The 22,869-nt window shown below is 41.4% G+C and overlaps 1 protein-coding gene across 4 annotated transcripts in view; it reads left to right on the top strand.

The window, feature by feature from the left end:
- LOC136944112 (ankyrin repeat and IBR domain-containing protein 1-like) overlaps window positions 1–7,233 on the top strand; it is a 79,309-nt gene extending 72,076 nt beyond the window's left edge. For all 4 annotated transcript variants that reach the window (XM_067237718.1, XM_067237719.1, XM_067237720.1 and 1 more), the window contains 3 exons: window positions 2,726–2,837; window positions 3,611–3,654; window positions 3,868–7,233. In XM_067237718.1, the coding sequence (XP_067093819.1) occupies window positions 2,726–2,837; window positions 3,611–3,654; window positions 3,868–4,680 (969 nt within the window). In that variant the 3' untranslated portion in view covers window positions 4,681–7,233. The remainder of the gene's footprint in view (window positions 1–2,725; window positions 2,838–3,610; window positions 3,655–3,867) is intronic.
- Window positions 7,234–22,869: the final 15,636 nt, after the last annotated feature.

Here is a 22,869-nt window from a genome sequence, read left to right as displayed (position 1 = left end):
TCCCCCAGAATACCCACCAGGCATCAATATTCTGTCTAAAGTTGGAATGTGGCACATAATATGTGGAGGAAACATTCCTCTTATCCCTCAGCAGACTTTCTCTGCCCTTGGTGTTGCTAATGAACCTGACCTTTGGAATTGAATTAATGTCATCTCTACATTTCCATATGACACATGACTAGAATTGTCTTCTCTTTACATATGCATTAAACAGTGATGCTTGCAATGTGTGAGATCAATGTTTGAATTCTAGAATTGATCCACACCAAAACAGCTGTGGTCTAACTCCCTAAAGTGAAATGTTTTATAAATGCCAGTAGGGCTGTCAATCATCATAATTAAGTTTTTATTTCAAACATAACTTTCAGTGGTAGTTGTGAATGTCAAGACATATAAAAGCATTCTGCTGACAGTTGTCAAGCCCAAGAAGTTATATGTATGCCCCCCACAGCCTCATGGCTACCACAAGGGTCCCAGGCACTGATATAGTTCCAGCTAGATCACCATCATTCTGAGAATAAAATCACTGACTGACCTTCGATCACATGAACAACTTACATTTACATTACATTTATGCATTTAGCAGACGCTTTTATCCAAAACGACTTCCAAGAGAGAGCTTTACAAAAGAGCATAGGTCACTGATCATAACAACGAGATAGCCCCAAACATTGCGAATGGCCAAAACATGAAGCATACATTGTGGAAAACCAAATAAATGCCAAAGGGAAGAACCATAAGAGCATGCAGTTAAACAAGTTACAATTCAACAACATGAAACTCCCCACAAGAGTGCCAGAGTGTACCTGTAGAAAAAACAATCAACAGTAAAATATTTCACAGCGAGTACAATAATTTGAAACCGTTACAACTAACCAACGAGAGCAACAATTCTCTCAATACGAGTCATTGTGATCCTGGAGGAAACTAACATCAGGTCCAGCCAGCATTCCTAAGTGTCGTTGTAGTCCCGGAACAAGTGCGTCTTGAGCCTTTTCTTGAAGGTGGGGAGACAGTCAGTGTCCCTGATGGAGGTGGGGAGTTGATTCCACCATTGGGGGGTCAGACAGGAGAAGAGCTTGGGTTGGGACAGGGCGCTCTTGAGCGGTGGGACCAGACTTGATGTAGTCGGGTGCAGTCCCGTTCACCGCTCGGAAGGTCAGTACCAGAGTCTTGAATCTGATACAGGCTGTGATGGGAAGCCAGTGGAGGGAGATGAGGAGCGGGGTAACATGGGAGCGTCTGGGTAGATTGAAGACCAGACGGGCCGCCGCGTTCTGAATCCTCTGGAGAGGGCGGGTTGCGCATGCTGGGAGACCGGCGAGCAGCGAGTTGCAGTAGTCCAACTTTGAGAGGACAAGTGCTTGGACTAGCAGCAGGGTAGAATGCTCAGACAGGTATCTCCTGATCTTCCGGATGTTATAGAGGGTGAATCTACACAACCGGGAGACCGCAGCAATGTGGTCTGTGAGGGAGAGCTCGTCATCCATGGTCACCTTGAGGTTCCTGGCAGAGGATGAAGGGGTCACCGTCCCCAGGGTGATTGAAAGCTTGTGGGAGATGGAGGGTTTGGCCGGGATGATGAGGAGTTCTGTTTTGGCGAGGTTCAGCTGGAGGTGGTGCTCGGTCATCCAGGCGGAGATGTCTGTGAGGCAGACCTCGATCCTAGCTGAGATCCCCGGATCAGTCGGGGGAACGACAGGTACAACTGCGTGTCGTCAGCATAGCAGTGGTAGGAGAAGCCATGGGAGGTGATGATTGGTCCAAGCGAGGTGGTGTAGAGGGAGAAGAGGAGGGGTCCAAGGACGGAGCCCTGTGGGACACCAGTGGATAGCTGGCAGGGGCCTGACACTTTGCCTCCCCATGAGACCTGGTAGGATCTTCCCGACAGGTAGGATGAGATCCACTGAAGTGCAGTGCCAGTGATGCCCATCTCAGAAAGTCTGGCCAGCAGGATTTGATGGTTAACCGTATCAAGCGCTACAGAAAGGTCCAGCAGAATGAAGACGGATGACCTTGATGCCGCTCTGGCAGACTGGAGGGCAGTTTCTGTGCAGTGGCCTTGGCCTTGGTCTTTAAGCCCGATTGGTTGGGGTCAAGCAGGTTGTTTTGAGAGAGGAAGTTTGACAGTTAGACGGTTAGATACAGCGCGTTCAATTGTTTTAGAAAAGAAGGGTAGTAGTGATACCAGTCTGTAGTTCTGGAGGACGGCTGGGTTAAGGGAGGGTTTTTTGAGTAGAGGGCTAATTCTGGCCTGTTTGAAAGCAGAGGGGAAAGTGCCAGAAGTAAGAGATGAGTTAAGGACATGGAGAAGAAAGGTTCTGATGGAGAGAGAGATAGTTTGAAAGAGAGGGGAGGGGACTGGATCAAGGGGACAGGAGGTGGGGCGATGAGAGAGAATGAGGTCAGAGATCTCTGCCACGGACAGGGGAGAGAAAGAGTTTAGAAATTTAATTGGGTCAGTCATAGAGGGTGAGTGGGTAGGAAAGGTGGGTTCAGGGAACCGACTGCTAATGTCAGCAACTTTTTTCTCAAAGAAGGAGGAGAAGTCGTCTGCTGGGTGGAGAAGTGGAAAACTTAACCCTGAAGCACTAGTTAATTATGTCCTGATAGCTGTTTGGGGATTTGAGAATACATGAAAGGAAGTGTCTGTAAATACGGATATTGTGCTTGTTAGAACTTAAGTTTGTTAATGTTTTGATGGTTATTAATGTTGTTGTTTCAGGAGTATGCAGAGTTCCAGTACAGACGGAGACACCGGCAAAGGCGACGTGGCGACATGTCCAGCTTGCGCAGTAACACTCCTGAACCAGAAGACCCCAGTGATAGCACTTTAGGTACAAAACATCTGTGTGCTTTCTGCCTTTTGAAAATGATAGAAAAGGGGCAATTTTACTCACATTTCTATTTTATTTTGTAGTTGTCTGTTAATAGTTTATCAAATAAAAATCTGATCAAGAACTATCAAGTTCTTTCTTTTGCCATGGATGAAGTTCCTGCACCTAACTTTTTGCAGTTTGGCCCACTTTTCCGGTTTAAGCTACTTTATTCGTAGTTTTAAAGGGTGTATTTCCCTCGCTGTTGGTTTCAGCAATGGGGTCCTTTTGTGTCTTCTAACAAATAACCCGCCTTTATTGAGTTGGTGTGAGTTGAATCTCCTGTTTCCTTTTTTTTTTCTCCACCATAAGTCGTTTGTGTCAATCTTCAATGACGTTTTCTTTTGAGGCCAATTCTGAGGTGATTGGCTACAGTGCCATGAACCTCAACTCAAGTTTGACATATTGTATGGTAGAAAAGGAACCTAAAACTTTGAGCCTTGAGATTGTCCATGCTTGGCTACAATATTGTGTCAGGCAGTTCTCTGGTTGACTTCAGTGCATAGTAGTACACACAATAGAATAATTATGACCAATGCAAATGTCATCACCAAAGTTTAATTTTTATATTGATTATAACCATTTTCTGGAAGATTCTTTAAAAAGGTGCAGTAATAAAAAACAGTAATTTTTTGGCCATTAGTATGACCTAAAAATAATAGATGTTTGGGTAATTGTGAGGCAAAGTTTCATTCAGTGTGGTTAAGAGCTTTTGACATTCTTTTATCCCCTAGATGGCCAGGACATCGGAGGCAGTAGGAGACAAGGTACCTCCATGGTGAGTTCTCAGATATCTGTTCATATCTTGTCAAGATTTCCTGCTTATGTTTGCTGTCAAACAAAATACATTTTGAGTTTCAACAGTAGTACATGTAAATTGTGAGCCTTGCATTTCTTAAAAAATGTAGAATGGTATATTTGACTGTTCAACTTTCTCTTGGCAGTATTAACTTCCCTCAAAGTTATTCTTCTTTTGTACTTCCTGTACCAGGGTCTGAGCTCATTAGATGAGGATGATCCTAATATCCTATTGGCTATACAGCTGTCACTCCAAGAGTCAGGATTTGCAATGGGAGAGGAGAATCAGGAGTTTTTAGTCAATGAGGCATCACTGGGGGCCATAGGTACATCACTGCCCTCCAGACTGGACTCAACTCCCACCAGTCTGGAGGTGCCTCGGGCGTCACTGAGCAGCTCTGAGCTATTGGAACTGGGGGACAGTCTGGCGAGGTTGGGCACACTCAGCAGTCACTACGCTGTCACGTCCAGCACCACTGCTGCGAACGCCCAGCAACACTGTGACAATCTCCACAACCTGTTCACCTTTGAGCCTCCGGGCATGATCCTTTCGTCGTCGAGTAACACAGACTCCGCAGGTCATGATCCTGCAGCCAACGCCAACCTGCTTGGCAACATCATGGCTTGGTTCCATGACATGAACCCCCAAAGCATCACACTGGTGCCCTCCTCAGACACAGACCTGGTCCAGACGGCCTGCAGCTCAGACCAAGGCCCTCTCCTTCAGATTCTTAACAGCAAGCCACAAGAGGAACTGGAGGAGCAGGCTAACCAATTTGGCCACTGCCCTCACCAAGTCCCCTCAGAGGAAAAGGAGGCGGAGAGGCCTACCCAGCTAGACCTTGTGGATGTCGAAGCCCTGCCCCTTGCTCTCCCCTACATAGAAGCAGAGCTTGGGGATGACCTCAACATCTCTCACACTGACACCCCAAAATGTGACTCTGCCTCGGACCTCCAGCCCAGCACCAGCTCATCTGAGTGGGAGGAGCAAGTGCACCTAGTCTAATTTGTTTGGCTGGCCGAGATTTCACAAGAAAAACAACTCTCCGAAGGCAAAACCACTGAAAACAATGTAGGCTCATGACAAAGGCTCATGGATTAGGAGAGGACTTGCTAGTTGGAAAAACATTCACTGATGTGAACAGTTTTAGCTACAGGTGTGTTTACTCAGTACACCAGACATTTGGAAGCCGATGCTAGGTATATGATGCCACCTCAGTCGAGTTAAGGTTGTCTTTAATGGGAAGGGTATTACATAAAATGGATGGCCTGAAACGGTTATGAACATGTTGCTTCTTTAAAATGAGTTTTAGATTAGATAAAGACGTGAAACTATATAAAGTACAGGGTCATCGTTTTGTTGACTCAAACATTTTGAAATTGGTTTTATTTTCATTTCAGTTGAAATTAAACTACAGATTGGGATTGCAGACTTTTAGATGTAATTTGACGGTAATTACATCCCTGAACTGAGAATAGTGTAGAAATTACAGCTCTTTTAATACATGGTTCTGCCATTTCAGCAATTGGACAAATTGGCAGGAACCCAAATTAAGTTATATAAAGTACATATTTCTGGTTTCTTAGGCCTATCTTTTATATGCAATGACTGCCTGAAGTCTGGGATACTTCACGATTATCCACCTCCTGTTAGTTTAAAACTGTCATTACTTTACAAGCTATTTATTAAAAAGACCGTGATTTCATCTTGGTTTGCAGTTTATAGGACGTAAATAAAGTTGACAGTTTACACTTTACAATGTGCTGGAGTAGAGAAAAGGCTAAAATATGTCACTGTCCAAAGACTTATGGACAGCACTGAAGTGCATTTAGTACATTTGCAAGTCTGTAATTATTGTTGATGTTTTCCACTGGAGTTAAAGCCTACTGTAAGTGTAGATCCAATCTGAGGGTTTCTCTCCTGTGAAGGATGGCTGCACAGCTGGTTTGTAGATTTACCCCAGTATAAACAAACTTAGTTGGAGTAACACCCACTTCTAAGATCCTTATATGCCTGTGCTTAGTGGCTAAACATTGATTAGCAAAAGCACAGTTAGCTGTTAGCTATCACCAAGTGATTTTTAAAGCAAATTTTGTCCACTTGCCGAGGTGGTTGTCCCTGACCATTATTGTATAACGTATGACCTGATGTTGACAGACAGCCTTGGATGGAGATCCGACTATCTGCTGTCTGGCTGCAAAGCAGGAGAGTGCAGCAGGTAGAATTGCAATCAGATATTTTCTGTGAATGAATCGTTAAACCTAATCACTGTAACCTGTCACTGGTCATTGAAAAATGTACGTTGAGCCTCAATAGGGCTTTCCAACTCCAGGGCTACAGTACATGGACATGACATGTATCGTACCTCAGAAACATGTCAACTTGTCTTGAAACAGTTATTTCTACGCAATTCATTACAGTGCCTTTATGTCAAACTATTATTATTTATTGTGCTTATAGTAGGTTAACAGTGTGGATAAAGACACCTGTAACATCTGTTTGATCAATTTCACACAAAACAAGTGTCCTAACCTGTCATTTTTGATGATTTTTTAATACACATTTGTAGCCTCCCTGTGTTTCCAGTCTGTTTGTCTAATGCCTTGAAATATAACCCTTTGATTTTACATGATTTAAAGTTTGTATTATGGAACATTTTGGTTTTGAACCACATCTCATCTCCAAATACATATTTTTATTAAAAGTTTTTGTTGTTGAATTTGTGTTGCAGGGGACTAACGTGTGGGCCTGTTGGTAGATACAGCTTTATCTATAGCCAAGCAACTGAAGTACAGAGTTAAGTCTTTATTTGACGAAAGATTGTGTATTGTATTTTCTACTGCAGGAAAACACTATTGCAGTATACATTTTGTCTGGCTACAAAAATTATTTACTCTCCTAACTTTGTAAAGCAGTCCTGCATAAAAGCTTGTATTGAGGAAGGTTAGTTAAGCAAAGCATAATCTGTGTGTTAAAGACTAGTTATTTGAAATCAGAAGTCTGTCACATTAGAAATTAATATTTTTATCAAGATATATTGGAGATTTGATACAAAATATGTTGATTAAATGTCTATAAAGTACAATGTTCAGTATAAAAAATATATGACAGAAAATGTACTTCTTGAGTTGGTCTTTCTCCAACCTCATGTCTGACTGTATTAAAGTAATAGTAATTTTTACTGAAACCACAGAAAGATGATTAAAATGTGTCTGAGAAGCAGAAAGTGCCATATACTGATCTAGTGAACTATGTTGGACTTAAGTAATGTCGAATGGATAAGCTGTGGAGTAATAAATACTATTGTCTCTTTATATAACAGTATGCTCTGCATGAAATAGGGCGTAAAAATACTTGGAATTTGTATTTTCCTTGATATCTAATTTCAAATGCCAAGGCAAAGGACTTCAGAAATAGCAAACATTTTCTAACCCATTACGATTTTGTATTGTAAAGCAACTAATCCTTGAATCCTGTTTGCACTTTCATAGTCTATACTTGATACATTCCCTCTTTATATGAAATAATGTTTGATGTGTGGTCAATAAACTGAGTTGAGTTTCACTTTTGTGTTGAATCTCATTTGTGGCAATCAGTAGATGTTTAGATGTTTCTTAGTTAAGAGTGAACAACAAAGTGAAGACATGGTTGTTTCAAGTTGCATGGTTAAAGAGTTGGCTGTTACCATTTCATAGTTTTAGTAAAATTCCACCATAATCAAATCAAATGTATTTGTATAGCCCTTTTTACACGCAAGCATGTCACAGAGGGCTTCACATACGCCCATAGAACTGCCCCTCAACCAACCTAAACCCTCAAGGAAGACAAGGAAAAACTCCCAAAAAACTCAACAGGAGAAAAAATGGAAGAAACCTTGGGAGGAGCAATTCAGAGAGGGATCCCCTCCTCCAGAGACGGTTGGTGAGAGAGAGGAGCAGAACACAGGCTAAACATAGTCATACAGTGTCGGTGGGTTTTTAAAACACCAAAATCCATTGTTCAACTTTATAGATGTAGGACAGGACCGGGAGACTCGCGACCAGGTCCAGCGTTGGCTGACCGACGACCAGGCAGGTGCTGACAACTCAAACCCCCCACACCACAAGGGATGTGTGGGGGGGGGGACAGAGAGAGGAGAGCAGGGATTAGAGGATGCCAGGAGCAGCTAACAGTTACAGTCATAATAGAATGAGATCCCCACCGGTCAAGTGTGGACTGGTGCAGCAATTTAACAGAGCAAAAAAGGGGAATTTGGTGCAACCCCACACACCAAGACAGCGACAGCCCCCCCCCCCCCCCATTTGGAACATGAAATCTGTTCCAGGGGAAGAGAACTCTAAAATAAGTTATACTTATAGAATAAGGATGGAAGCAACCCGTCCCCCGTTGCCTCCAACTAGTAACATACTTACCTTTAACAGTCGTAGAATTGACTAAACAATAACGTTTTTAACCTAATTTTAAATGTCGAAACAGTATCAGACTCCTTAATTGAGACGGGTAATTTGTTCCAGAGAAGAGGTGCTCTATATGAGAACGCCCTACCTCCAGCTGTTTTTTTCTTAACTTTGGGAACCACCAGATAGCCGGCATCTTGAGATCTAAGTGTCCTTGCGGGGCAATAGGGTGCAAGGAGACCGGAGAGGTACAGTGGTGCCAATCCATGCAGAGATTTGTATGTTTGTAGTAGAACTTTGAAGTCAGCTCTGGCTTGGATAGGGAGCCAGTGTAGAGAGACAAGAGTAGATGTTATGTGATCAAACTTTCTTGATCTGGTCAATAGTCTAGCAGCAGCATTTTGCACCCGCTGTAAAAATTTTAGGTGGGTAATTGGGAGGCCAGAGAACAACACATTGCAATAGTCCAATCGGGTATTTTGGCAATATTACGTAGATGGAAAAATGCAGTTCTGGTAATTTGCTTAATATGGTACTCAAACGAAAGGTCTGGGTCCATTGTGACCCTACATTTTTTACTAGCTGGCTTTGAGAGACTTTGACGCCGTCTAGGTCTAAGGTCAGATTGGGAAAATTATTTCTATATTTTTTAGGACCGAAAATTTGAACCTCGGTTTTATCCGAATTTAGAAGAAGGAAATTTGCAGTCATCCAAGCTCTCAACCTAGAAACACATTTTTCCATAGCATGTGGAAATTCTCCAGACTTTATAGACATATATAGCTGAGTATCATCTGAATAACAGTGAAAATTTACCCCAGAGCTTCTAATTATGTTTCCTAAAGGCAGCATATAGAGAGAAAATAACAGAGGGCCTAGAACTGAACCCTGTGGTACTCCGTATTTTACAGTGGAGCTCCTGGATGAGCAGCCATCATAGTGGACATATTGTGATCTATCAGATAGATACGATCTAAACCACTGAAGTGACGTACCAGAAATCCCAACATAGTTCTCCATACGTTCCAAGAGAATCTCATGATCCACCGTGTCAAAAGCTGCACTTAGGTCTAAAAGAACCAGGACAGAGATAGAACCCACATCAGAGGCTAACAGTAGATCATTGACTACCCTGGCTAATGCAGTTTCAGTGCTGTGGTGGAGACGAAATCCAGACTGGAGAGGTTCATAAAGCTGATTTCAGGAGAGGTGTGCTCAGTGAGCTGTTGTGCCACAGCCTTCTCAAAAATTTTGGAGAGAAATGGCAAATTTGAAATTGGCCTGTAGTTGCTAAGATAACCTGGATCCAGGTTTTTTCTTTTTTTAGAAGGGGCTTAATAATAGCTTGTTTGAAATCGAGGGGGCCAATTACAATAGATTCATTAATAATACTAAGCATGGGTGGTCCAATAATAGGGAGAAGTTCCCTACAGAGTTTAGCAGGGAGGGGATCGAGAAGGCAGCTAGTGGGTTTCGAGGAGTCTATCAGCTCGATGAACGCTTCCATAGAAATAGGGTTAAAGTGAGTGAGAGCCTCAACATGCAGCATGCTTGGTATAGGGGAAAGTTCAGTGTTGATGGCCACTCCTCCAGGACTAGTCTGTAGTTTGTCCCTTATTGCATAGATTTTTTGGTCAAAGAAATCTAAGAAATCATTGGGAGAGAAATCTGAACTAACACAGAGTGTACTTTTCTTAGTGAGACTTGCAACAGTATCAAATAGGAACTTAGTGTTGTGTTTGTTCTTACTAATCAACCTAGAGAAATAATCTGATCTGGACCTGATGAGGACATGCTTGTACTCCATTAGGCTGTCCTTCCAGGCCAGGCGGTAAACCTGCAATTTAGTGGTACGCCACTTATGTTCTAGTTTTCTAGTGGACCTCTTAAGAGTGCGGGTTTCCTCTGAATACCATGGAGCCAGTTTCTTGTCCTTTCTTTTCCTTGGTTTGAGAGGGGCAACAGAGTCTAGGGATAGCTGAAGAACCAAATTCAGATCCCTCGTTTTAGTATTTAACCCTCGTGCTGCCTTCGGGTCACATGACCCAAAGGTTCATAACGAACCATCAATGTGTTTACCCAATTTTACCCAATACAAAAACAAATAAAAATAATTTTCTTTTAACCATTCCAATGTGGGGGGTCTGAGACAGCCCGACAGTTAAAAGAAAATGCTTCACTTTGTTTTTGTATGAGGTAAATTTGTCGCAATACGACGGTGGGTCACAATGACTGATGGGTCAGAATGACCCGAAGATAACACAAGGGTTAATGATTTATTTGGGACGTCAAGGACTTCTAGTGCAGCGGGTAGAATATTAGCCAGTTCCAGAGCTGTGTTTGGGGTTATGCAGCGGCTAGTAAAAATATTCTTAGTGCCTCCAAGGCTCTGGCAGAGGTCCATTTTGAAGGTGACCAGGCAATGGTCTGATAATATAGGATTGTGGGTGTGGACAATGACGTCACTAATCTTAATTCCCCGCGTGAGAACTAAATCCAATGTATGCGAGTGAAGATGGGTAGGTTTGGAAACCACCTGAGTGAGACCTGTGGAATACATTAGAGCAGTAAAGGCCTTACTTAAAGGATCTTTTGGGTCATCCACATGAATGTTAAAATCACCCATAATCAAGACGTTATCAGTATATGTCACAAGATCAGCACTAAAATCTGTAAATTCCTCCAGGAAGAGGGAATACGGGCCGGGGGGCCGGTATAGAGTAACTATACAAAATGAGGGAGGGGGGCCAGGAGTAGTAGCATTATTCCTTTTTAAAATAGTTGGTGGTTTCATGCTAATTATTTCAAATGATTTAAAGGTATTTACATATTTTAGGCTGAGGTTGAAGCTAGCTTTATATATCATGTGTGAGTACGCAAAATCCGGAGGCGATGCTTCATTCAGGGGGGAATATTCATCAGGTTTTAACCAGGTTTCGGTGAGTCCAATCAAGTCCAGGCTGTATTCAGACATTAGATCATTAATCAAAACGGCCTTTGTGGATAGAGATCTGATGTTTAGGAGCCCAACATTCCAGTATGGGTTTTTGGCAGATTTAGACGTAGATAATTCTTCTGAGAAGGTGGCACTGTCATCAGAAAACTTAGTAGGAAGCGAACGGGGGAGCAAGGCTGAATACATATTAAATTGGTATAATTCCTAATACTTGAAGGCCGAAATTTAGAGAAAGGGCGGGGGACCGACACCGTCTCAATGGGAGAAACGACATCAGCAACCTCACTGACTACACTACAAGCTAGGCTATCGGGCCCCCAACAGCTCACAGCATACCTATCAGACTCTCTAAGAGACTGTGGCCCGGCTTGTTCTAGTGAGTGTCAGGCCTGCTCTAAAATAGCTTCAATATTCCTAGACAATAGGAAAGCACCTCTCCAGCTCGGATGGAGCCCGTCACTTTTCAACAAGCCAGGTTTGGCCCAGAAACTAGACCAATTATCTACAAATCCTAAACCCTGTTCTGAACAGAAGCGAGCCAACCAGTGGTTAAGAGAGACAAGTCTGCTGTAGATCTAGTCAGTCCCCCTAACAGGTAGTGGGCCAGAGACTATTACTCGATGCCGACACATCTTTTGGGCAAGGTCACATGCCCAAGCTATATTAACCTTCGTGACCTCTGACTGCCTTAGCCTAACATCATTGGTGCCGACATGAATGACAATATTCTCATACCTATCATCAGTGCGTGCGCCATGTGCCTTAGCTTGGGCCTTTGCCTTAGCCCTAGTGCTAGCCAGCACCCTGAGATGGCCCCAGGTACACAGTAAACTGTCGCTGGTTGCTCCAATCTAATGTTACGAGTGATGGAGTCACCGATCACTAACGTCTGAGGAATCCCACTCCCACCATGCTGCAAAGGTGAAACCGGTGGGGCTGATCTTGAGTCTTCCCTAGCGCTAGGACTCCCTGCCAGTGATGTTGCGCCAGTCGCATCTAAAGTTACTAGCATACGTTCTTCCTCAAGCGACTGAACGCGACTCTCTAACAGAGTCAACTTTTCGAGCAAAATGACACATGTAGGACAATGTGAGTGGGTGTGAGACATTATAGTTAACTTACGTTAATAGTTTATGCCAGCCAGGGAAATCCGTCAAGAGCGTTGAGTTGGCTAGTTCAACAGGAACAGTAGTGTCGGGCTCCAAGGAAGAAATCCGCGAAGAAAGCCGCGCCGAGTAAACCTATAAGTAAGATAGTAAATGTATAGGTTAAATCGGGAAGGACAAAATAAATGAATAAAGTAAGTAATATATATATTCGATTAACAGGGAGCAAGAACAAAAGCTTGGGAAAAGTTTGGAGCAGTAGCTCAGGAGCAGCGTGGTGGCCTCACCATACTGAGTATGTCAGAGACAAGACCGATATTTAAGAATTTATTAACATGATTTCTCTCTTTTGTGAAGTTGATTTGTGAAAGGTGCCATATAAATAAAAATACTATCAGGGTATAGCCTACTACTTTTATGATATAATTTCTTCATAGAACATTGTTGACGTGTTATGAAGAACAATGGCTACGTTGTACTTCTTGACAAGACAAGTCAATACTACATACACTTTGCTAACAAGTCTAAAAAATAAATCATAGTACACAGATATCATAGTTGTGTGTTCACCAACACACAATGACACATCACTGTGAGGTTTTCTTACAGTCTCGACAGAGGATTCTCATCTTGACAGTATTAATCTCTCAAGATTGGGTATGGTATAATCATCAAGCATAACACCAAGATTAATCAGAGTCCTAAGCCTAAACTGTCTGGTGCCAGGGGGTCAAATCATATGTCATGAGTGTGATACTGCATTACTCAGAACATATTAATAAAACCTTCATGAGTCATACTGGATCATTTATGTCATATCTACAGACTGTGAATATAGTAAATCGTTAAGCATTTTGACAAACATTGTCAGTAATCAGTTTTGAGGAAAGACGCTGTCCTCTGTATGGTGGTAGTGTTTTAGTTGAATCTGGTGAGAGAATTCAACGACTCATAAATTGCAGCAACAGGAGGAAGAGTGAGATGATGTCCAGATAGAGGTTGAGGGCAGCAAAGATTACTCCTCTGGAGAGATGCTATAAGCATGTTTCCCACCCAGAATAAGCTGAGTATCAATCCCCAAGTAATAGACAGAGTGAGATGGAAAGAGTAAAAAAGTTACATGTTAGATGAAACTGACAAAATTACAATGTTACACTGTTTGTCAAAGACTGAGATGACAGGACAATTGACCCTTCAGATATTTTGTGTTACAACCCTAATTTGTGGCAGGTAAGAACATTTTGTAGGTGCTAATGGCTTGGGTGATAAGCTTACTCTAGAAAGTCCCTTTTAATTGATAGTCTCTACTGAATACATTTAAAATGTTCTGCTCTTTTGTCCAGAGTGTGCACCTATTCAGTGTCTTATAACTCAAGCCCTAATCCAAACTAATCCTATTCTTATTTATCAGAGAAAGAAACATAACAAAAGACAATAAAGCACTGAGCCCTTTTCTGTGCAGGACTAGTTTAGCATGTTTTCTTGTAAAACTGTTCCTGGAAGCTTCTGTATTGTACTTACAACAGAGAAGACCAAGGTTCCAAGGCAAGCATAGACTATGTAGACATACTGTTAATGAGAAACATAAAGGGATTTAAGACACAACAAATTGATTTCTTAATACAGGTATCTTTTCCAAAGAACAATGTAACCCAGGTTAAAAGCTGATACCTATGCACTTGATTTACACACAATATTTGTATTTGATGTTGGTCTAAAATGGAGTGATGTTTTGACTTAGTTTTGAAAGAAAATAAATAAAAGTAATTGTTTTTTATCAATTATTTTTCCAATTGGTTAGCATTGTTTGTAGAACTAATCAGAAACCTTCAATTAAACAAGCAATCAGAAACAGGTCCCTAATAAAACTTGCGTCTTCCTTTTCATACCAAAACGAGGATGAGAGCTAGCCTGGTTCTCCTACGTACTTCCGCTCAATTTTCATTTTGCTTCTGTACTAAGTCTGGGATTTCGTCATATTAGTCGGATTTTTCTAATCAACTTTTTACCGGTCCAATCAGCGAACAGAGCGAGAACGATGACGTTGATGTCTTGCACTAGTTTAAGTTGTAGTTCAGTAATGGCGGCGGAGAAATATGCGAGCATCCAAAAGTTAAAGCCGGAGCAAGTACAATCTTTGCTGAGTTTTGTTGGTGGCCATGATGTTGTGGCTCTCCTCCCCACGGGGTTCGGGAAATGTTTGATTTTCCAGCCAGCTCCGTTAGTGGTGAAGGTGTTGGCTAAGGTGAACGCTAGTGATTGGTTATGGCAGATCCAGAGTGGCTCTGGGCAGATCCAATAGTTTACACTTCAACAGAGTACCCGCATTCAAGGAAGTTAAAGATCCTGTAAAGCAAATTCCATGATTTGCTTCTCAGTACATTACATGTGAAATGAGATCCTGAAAGCATGTGCGTCAGGTGGCTGAGCGGTTAGGGAATCGGGCTAGTAGTCTGAAGGTTGCCAGTTCGATTCCCGGCCGTGCAAAATGACGTTGTGTCCTTGGGCAAGGCACTTCACCCTACTTGCCTCGGGGGGAATGTCCCTGTACCTACTGTAAGTCGCTCTGGATAAGAGCGTCTGCTAAATGACCCAAAAAAAACGTTGTTTCACTGAAATGTGCAGTTAGACCGTTGAACAGTTTCTCTTCCGTTTTCAGCTCAGGGTTTATATAGGCGTAGCCAAAACCCGACCGATCTACGTCACAGCAACCTATCTACGTCAGATCACAGACGGTTGCATTCTGTTACTCAGCTGGTACGATGCAAAGACAAAGTAATTAATACATAAAACACTCAGAGACTGCAGGCTAGGTTGCCATAGCTATGCTATGCTACATAGCTACTGTCACACGTGGCAAAGCACAAGATCATATACTTAGTATTGATGTGACCAGTTAGTACTGAGTATATGTCAAACTTAGAATATATTCTTGCTTTTGTTTTATAATTATTCATTGTAAATAGGAGCTTGAACACAAGTTCTGACCTTTCCCACGTAGGTCAGTTTTTTTTGTCGACTTCGAGTTGATCCTGGATTGGATGTTCGATGGCAAGCTACAACCCAATGGAAAAGACCTAAACAGCTAATTGAATGCAGAAAGATTGAAACCTTGGATCTTAAAGACCTTGTTGCTATACAACTAGTCCATTCTGCGGTGTGGTAGGATGTGCATACCAGTCCAAGGTGTTCTTCAGGATCATCAAGTAGTTCTGAGATTTGTGTGTTAGCTACATTGGGCCTCATTCAACAAATGTTCTTACGAACAAATCTGTTCTTAAACCCCACTTACGCAGTTTTCCCGATGATTCTGGCATTCACCAATGTTTTCTTATTTGGGATTTGTTCTTAAGTAATGTAGCAACCCAGGGGACTTGAAGGCCCGATTCACAATGAAAATAGGACTCAGAGCGGGCTCACCTCCCCTAATTTAAGTCTATGGACCCGCCTTCGGTGCCGGATTGGCTGGTCTGATTCCCCTGGTTTGCTACAGTAAGAACAGAATTTACGCACACTCAAGAGCACTCTTACACACAATTGAGAGCTGACATGTTTGCACAAAATAAGTAGAAGTTGTTATACCGTTTTCATCCGTTCTAATTTAAAATTGAATATTTCTCTCCTTTATCATTTTGCAACTCATTATTTTCATTATTTTACACGTAATTATATGTTTGTCTTAATAAATACACACTACGCTTACACTTTTGCTCATTTGTAAAGCACTTTGAAATGCCATTGTGTATGAATTGTGCTAGGCCTACATAAATAAACCTTCAATTCAGGGCACTACATTGCAACCGAAATGGTTGCATTTGCGACCTTTTGAAATGCCATTGCGACCATCATTTTTAATGGGTCGCAAATGTATCAGTGATTATTTTTGTATTATTTAGGTGTTAGGCAATATGCTATGATTTGTTATGAGCATTTATTAAAACAGTAATGTGTATTTTAAGAATACGTTTTATAACGTACTCTGAGCATTCAACACATCAAGTTGGCCTCAGCCCGGCGAACCCCCCCCCCGCCCCCTCCCGGAATGGTGTAGCCTAACGTTGATCTGTTTTTTTTTTTTTACTCTCGTCAAGACGCACGCAGCAATCGCATATATATTCAAAGCTGACGTATTAAAATTAAGCAGACAATTGATTCCTTTTTAAGAAGGGACGTTCAAGTGTAACCGAACCATCATTTGATGTCAATTCGCCATGTCAAACGGAGCCTGTGACTGAGAATTATGAAGCTGAGAAGGATTCATCAGGGAAAACACGTGGGAAAAACGTTTCATAAGTAGGCCTAGTATTGCTATGACGGCGGCGGCAATTCCTGTGGTTAACCCTCGTGCTGCCTTCGGGTCACATGACCCAAAGGTTCATAACGAACCATCATTGTGTTTACCCAATTTTACCCAATACAAAAACAAATAAAAATAATTTTATTTTAACCATTCCAATGTGGGGGGTCTGAGACAGCCCGACAGTTAAAAGAAAATGCTTCACTTTGTTTTTGTATGAGGTAAATTTGTCGCAATACGACGGTGGGTCACAATGACTGATGGGTCAGAATGACCCGAAGATAACACAAGGGTTAAGGTACCAAGATGGAGCAATGAGGACTAAACTGGTCCAAGTTTAGTCCTTTTCGCTCCCATGAGAGCACGAGGTGCTGATGAGTGTTTTGTTGTTTGCTATAATAATGTCAAGAAATAAATGGAGTCACTCACAGGTTTAAGTGCAGGCATTACATTTTTTTAAGTGTCTGGGAGATGGTGGTCAGTGTTGAGGCTATCTGTGCAAGTGCTTGGCCTATTCTCTCTTGGTTGTCCAGGACCGCATCGGTGATCAAACGTGGAGAAGTTGAAACGGATCTGGGGGCACATGTGGATGTGCTGGTGGAAGCTTCAGGTTCAGCTTCAGAGGGTGGTTGCTGTTGCCTTAGCAGGAATTCATCTGTACATAAATGAAATAACTGACTGTGTTTGAAGATGTTGAGGAGAACACTTCACATACAAAAATACACATTAGTGTTTTGAATGAATCTTCTAACTTGTATCAATTCTGGAAAAACAAACAGCTTATCTTCCAATTCTGAGATAGGAGATGGTCTAGGAGATGAAACCGCCGACACAGGGCCCAGGTCTGTATCTAAATCCTTGGCCGATGGCACATACGTGAGGGCTGTCTGTCCAACTAAGGCCCCAATGCGCTGGTCCAGCTCAGATAGCTCTGGCCCAGCCTTCCCCCCTCCAGTGGCCAGCATCTGTCTTGTATGTTTTTAGATCAAACCATTTCTTTTTCACTTCTGAAAAACGTTTCATATTGGGATTCACCATTCCAAGACCGCAAATGTAACAAATGTAAGAAATAACTTAGGAAAGATATTAGTGAATAAAGCCCATTGTTTTTTGGATCATTGAAACTGTAATTAATTTATTTTTTAATTTGCTTTGGTTACCCCGGTAACATTTAATAATGGAAACAAGAGTGACTAAGTTAAAGCAAGTTACGAGTTAATAGTTTTACGGCCTAAGGCCTTGCAGTTTGTGTTGTCTCCCCTGTTGTGTTTGCCCCTCCCTCTCGTTCTCCTCCCTGTTGCTCTCCGCAGGTGTCTGTCCGCGACTGGCCGGGATCGGCGTGCTCACTCCAGTTTCCGCCCAATCATGTAGCCCTCCGTCTGCCCCGCTGCCTTTTAAAAGCTGGAACTGGTGCATTTTGAAGTTGCTTACAAGCTTTGTGTGTTAAATCTAAGTCGTTTTATGGTTTCTTTTGGTTCGTTCGATCGCTCACAAGGGACAGGTAAGCCGCCCATGGGTATACCCTACCATCACGCAGCTTACTCCCTGTTACCTCACTAGGCAAGGAACGGTGCCACCCAATGTAATTTCTGATAGAGAGGCATCATTTGGGTTAAGCAGGGTATTTAACACTTTTATTGTTTTCTTGTCTTTGGGACCGTTCATGGTTCCCTTGTTCTCCTGTGACGCCTTCTTTGTAAATAAACACATGGTTATCGACACCCTGTCTGCTTTGTGTTGGCTATAGTTGTTAGACCCTCATTTTGCCCCTAGACATCGGGTATCACCCTTCAGCCGTATAAGTTCAGGGAGGGTCATAACAATAGACAAAATAAAAGAGAAAGAGTAATAGTTTGTCAATAGCAGTTAATACATACTAATAAGCAATAGTTCAATAAATAATAACAAATAGTTTAATAAGTAATACATAAAACTAAACAGTTAACGAGAAACTGATAAGCAGTCAATAACTGAATAAAAGGGAGTATATTTTGAGAAATCGTGTTTTATTTAATTTCTATATTATAAATACAAAATTACACAATTAAAATCTTGTGTAACTTTTACTAATAAGGGTTACAACAAACCACTATAATTGATCTAATTGATCAATCTGTTTTTTTTGTGATCTGTTTTTGTCCCTTTAGGAAAGCATAATTGCATTTTATTTGACTGGTGGCCATTTGATGCATTGAAAAGATAATCATCAAGGGAAACTGATTTTACAGATTTATCTGGGAACGTAGTATTGCACAGAGCAGACCGAAGGATATGAGTGTCCAGCCAATACCCCACATAGAGCCAGTAGTTAGGTTAAATCCCACTGGAAGAGAGACAGTTATTTACAGAGTGCAGTTGGGTTATAATGTGCACTGTCATCATGTGACAGAAAGCATCATTATCATATTTATCGGTGTGGATATCGGTGTGGATATACAGGCAATAGTACAGTGCCAAAGATGAAAAGAAACAAGAGAAGGAAAGTAAGAGCAAGCCAGAACTGACAGCTAAACATGTAATCAAACATTGCACTCACATTACACTGAGCTTACTTTAGATTGCATGTCAAAGACACTAAGAGCACGTTCTGTCTAATGTCACACAAAGGTCTTTATGAAAGAATAGTAGGATATATTTTCATAAAATAAAAATGTGGTGCTCACTCCCCCCCAAACTGTTACAGTCTACATCAGTAAAGACAATTTATTATTAGAATATACAATGCAGTACTTACACTGTGACTGACCCCAACATTAGACTTTCTACAACGGTCTACACAGGAAAAGGAAAGAATAAATATTTTTAGGCAGTAAAGTTCAGATCTGAATCCTGGTTGTATGTAGTACTCACAAACAGGGCCGTTGCTAAGAATTCTGGGCCCCCTGAAGGAATATTGGTGTGGGCCCCCGCCCCCCAATTTTTCATCGCCAAAGATACATTTTACACCACTTTTTGTTTTAGATTATACGTATTATAATTTTTTCTTTAAGTTTCTGTTTCTCTATGTTCTTGACAGTGCCTGATGCAATGCACCCAATTCGTTTATTTTTTTCAATTAACCACTCAACAAAGAGTCACTGGGTATTGTGCAACACACCTAAACTCACATTATCATGTGATAATGTGATAATGCCTCTCTTTTCTTCCTCTCCTCTCTTTTTTGGTCAGTTCTCTATTGATAAACAGCTGGCTGCTGCTGAAGTTCGTGAACAATAACGTTAATGTGCAAATTTTCAAAAGAGGAGCGAACCATGGACCAAACCATTTTTTTTTTAAAGGGTGTTATTGCTCGGAAAAAATTTCTTTACATTTTGCTTGATTTTGTGGCTTTGTTTTAACTCTGATGCATGAGTAGTAGTTAGGCCTATGCATAATAATTTAGTCATAGAAAGGGAAGCCTACATAATAGGCTACTGGGGCTTTTGTGCCCCCCCCCCCCTGGGCTGTGGGCCCCTAGAATTGTCATCACCTTTCCCCCCTAAACGATGGCCCTGCTCACAAATAGTGCCAGGCAAATAAAATTCAGTGGAGTTTTACGCCGTATGGTGTCACAACATGACTGGGCTATGACAAAAGACTGTCACAACTCCCCTGTTTGAGAAAGAGAAAGTAGAGTAAGGATATTTATATATAAAAAGTGGTAATTACTATTTAAAGTGTTGTGGGTGTGTATTTGTATGTAGTGCACAGTGCCCGTGATGCAGTCAGTGATTTAAGATGACGATGAGACACGCATAAATTCCTGGAACTATAGATAGTGCACAGTTCCTGTGATGAAGTAGGTGACACACGCACACATACAAATTCCTGGAATGAGTAAGATGTCAATGACACACTGAGCTTTCTGGAATTATATAATGCAGTGACCGTGATGCAGCTGGTGATGACAGTTTTTCTCAATGGCTTTGATACCTAAACTTCTCAGAACATTATTGTTCGAACTCCATATCATCTATTCACATATGCATATCATAAAATCTCTTTATTTTAAACAAATTGACAATGCTCTGGTACATTCATGCAAATGATGATGTAGCCTACAATTGTCTGCTGTGTCCTACATTATCAATTGTCATGTTGATCAAAATGTATTATATTGATTCAGTTGTCTTACCCCCACAAACATCTAGGCACTTTGTGCATGTAATGACAATGTAATCAACTATGGTATTGGGCCCACTAAAATTATGACAACCAGCTTGGTTGTCATAATTGTAGTGGGCCCAATTCAAAATACAGCGCTGCATGTACAGTTCTGCCTAAGGGGCGTTTGTAATGTTGACATTAAAAGTTAGCTCTAATCTTAGCTCTAGTTTATAGACCTACGTGTGCTTCTACAGGAATACAACAAAAGAAAGCACATACTAAAAAGTTAATTTGATCCACAAATAACTACAAACAAAAAACAACGAATGTAGGACGAAATTGCAACAGAAACTAGAGAGGGTACAATTTCTGGGGAAATTGTAGGGTGTGCTTGCTTGCGTCGGTTGCAGGTGGGTCCGTCCCCTTAAGTTTTTCTCTTCTAGTGACATTTTTCAAGCATTTAGCCTACTCATATTGCGTAATTCATAAAAATAAAAAACTTTGAAACAAACAACTGTAATAACACTGTCAACGGCAGTATGTCAGATGGAATCGCGATTCAAACAGTACCATCTGCCAACTGAAAATATGCCCCCAAAAACGTAATTAAGCTTGACATCTATTTAGGGAGAATTGGCTAATTCAAAAGAGGTTTGCTACGAGCAAGCTAGTTGCGGTGGCTAGCCAAACTTGAACTACTGAGTGAGGGGATTGTTTGAAAGCGCCGGAAATGAGAATGTTTCTTTTGACATAAAGTTTAGGCTGTGGCACTGAAGCCAGCGACGCACCACACAAGCTTGAGTTTAATACATTATTTAATATTACATTACTTACTGTACATGCAAGTCTTGATTTGCTTAAATGTACATGTATGATGCTGTTAGTACACCACGGCACGATACTCGCTGTGCAACAGCACATCTATGCACGTTGTATCCATGCGTCGTTGCTAACGTGTGCTGACGCTGTGACGTAGGCTAGCACTGAGTACCCTTTGTTGACACAAGGCACTTTTTGCCACAAAAACTTAAGTTCAGCCTAAACCGTGCAACGGAACGTAAATCCCAATAGAAGCAACGCAATCAAGACCAAGACGAACATTTTGACACCGCCGTTTTCTATGTAATCCAAATATTGACTGATCCTTAGGGGTGGGAAAATAATAATAACTAGAGAGGGTACAATTTCTGGGGAAATTGTAGGGTGTGCTTGCTTGTGTCGGTTGCACAGGGGTCCGTTTTTGAATGACATTTTTACAACTGATATTTCTGTATATTTTATATAAAAATGCATACTTATTATTTATAAAGATTACATAGATTTTTTTTGCTGCTCATTTACAACTGAAAATACGAGTGAAGTGTAGAATGAAATAGATGTCTTCTCATTTCCCCTGCAAGAGGCAGCCTCATCGTTGAATCAAAACGAATAAATTTGGCAGACCGGTGTAAAAATTGACCTAATCTCTATGACTTAAACGTCATTTTAAGTTTTTCCCTTTTCATGATATTTTCAGGCATTTAGCCTACTCATTGCATTCATTCATTAATAAAGAACCCCCTTTGAAGATTATTCTACGACGTTACCCGGTAGTAGAAGATGGAATCGCGATTCAAACAGTACCATCTGCTAACTGAAAATATGCCCCCCAAAACGTAAATAAGCTTGACATTTATTTAGTGGAACTACGGTACAGTACTACTGTACCGTAGTAGTACAATTTACCGGGGCAGCTTCTCCACACAGGGCTATATCGCATTTTGCGTTGTTACTGACAATGATCGCTACCAGTGAGCTTTTTATGAATGAGTGATTTTCCACTAAATAAATGTCAAGCTTATTTACGTTTTGGGGGGCATATTTTCAGTTAGCAGATGGTACTAGACTACTGCTGTGTTTGTCTTGGTAGCGATTGCGTTGGTTGAATTGGATTTAACGTTCCGTTGTACGGTTTAAGCTGAAATTTATTATTTTCATGAACAGATTGACAACGTTTAGGCTGTGGCAATGAAGTTCAGGTTAGTAGTTAGATAGACTTTTGATGTAAGTAAGGGGAGTGCCGAACATGTTCTGTCGCCGTTTGACTTCCTAAACAGCTGTGTAGTGTAGATGTTTTTGTAGTGTGTCTCGCGTAAGCTACAGCGTTGCAGTGAGCTACACTGGTTTGAAACCACAGGTAATGGTAATTTCACCAACAAATCGTTTACTAATGTCAGAATAAATCCTACAACGAAAATGTATATGTGAGGAATGTTTATTTTAACGATTGAAAACAGATAACGTTACATCATAGACCACTGTAGTATGTGTTGCCCGGGCAACACAGGCTAATGTCATGATGCTAATACTTCA

This window comes from Osmerus mordax, chromosome 6 (genome assembly GCF_038355195.1).
Source record: "Osmerus mordax isolate fOsmMor3 chromosome 6, fOsmMor3.pri, whole genome shotgun sequence".
NCBI classification, from domain to species: domain Eukaryota; kingdom Metazoa; phylum Chordata; class Actinopteri; order Osmeriformes; family Osmeridae; genus Osmerus; species Osmerus mordax.
The sequence above is the reverse complement of the archived record's forward strand: the minus strand, read 5'-3'. Positions and strand labels throughout refer to the sequence as shown.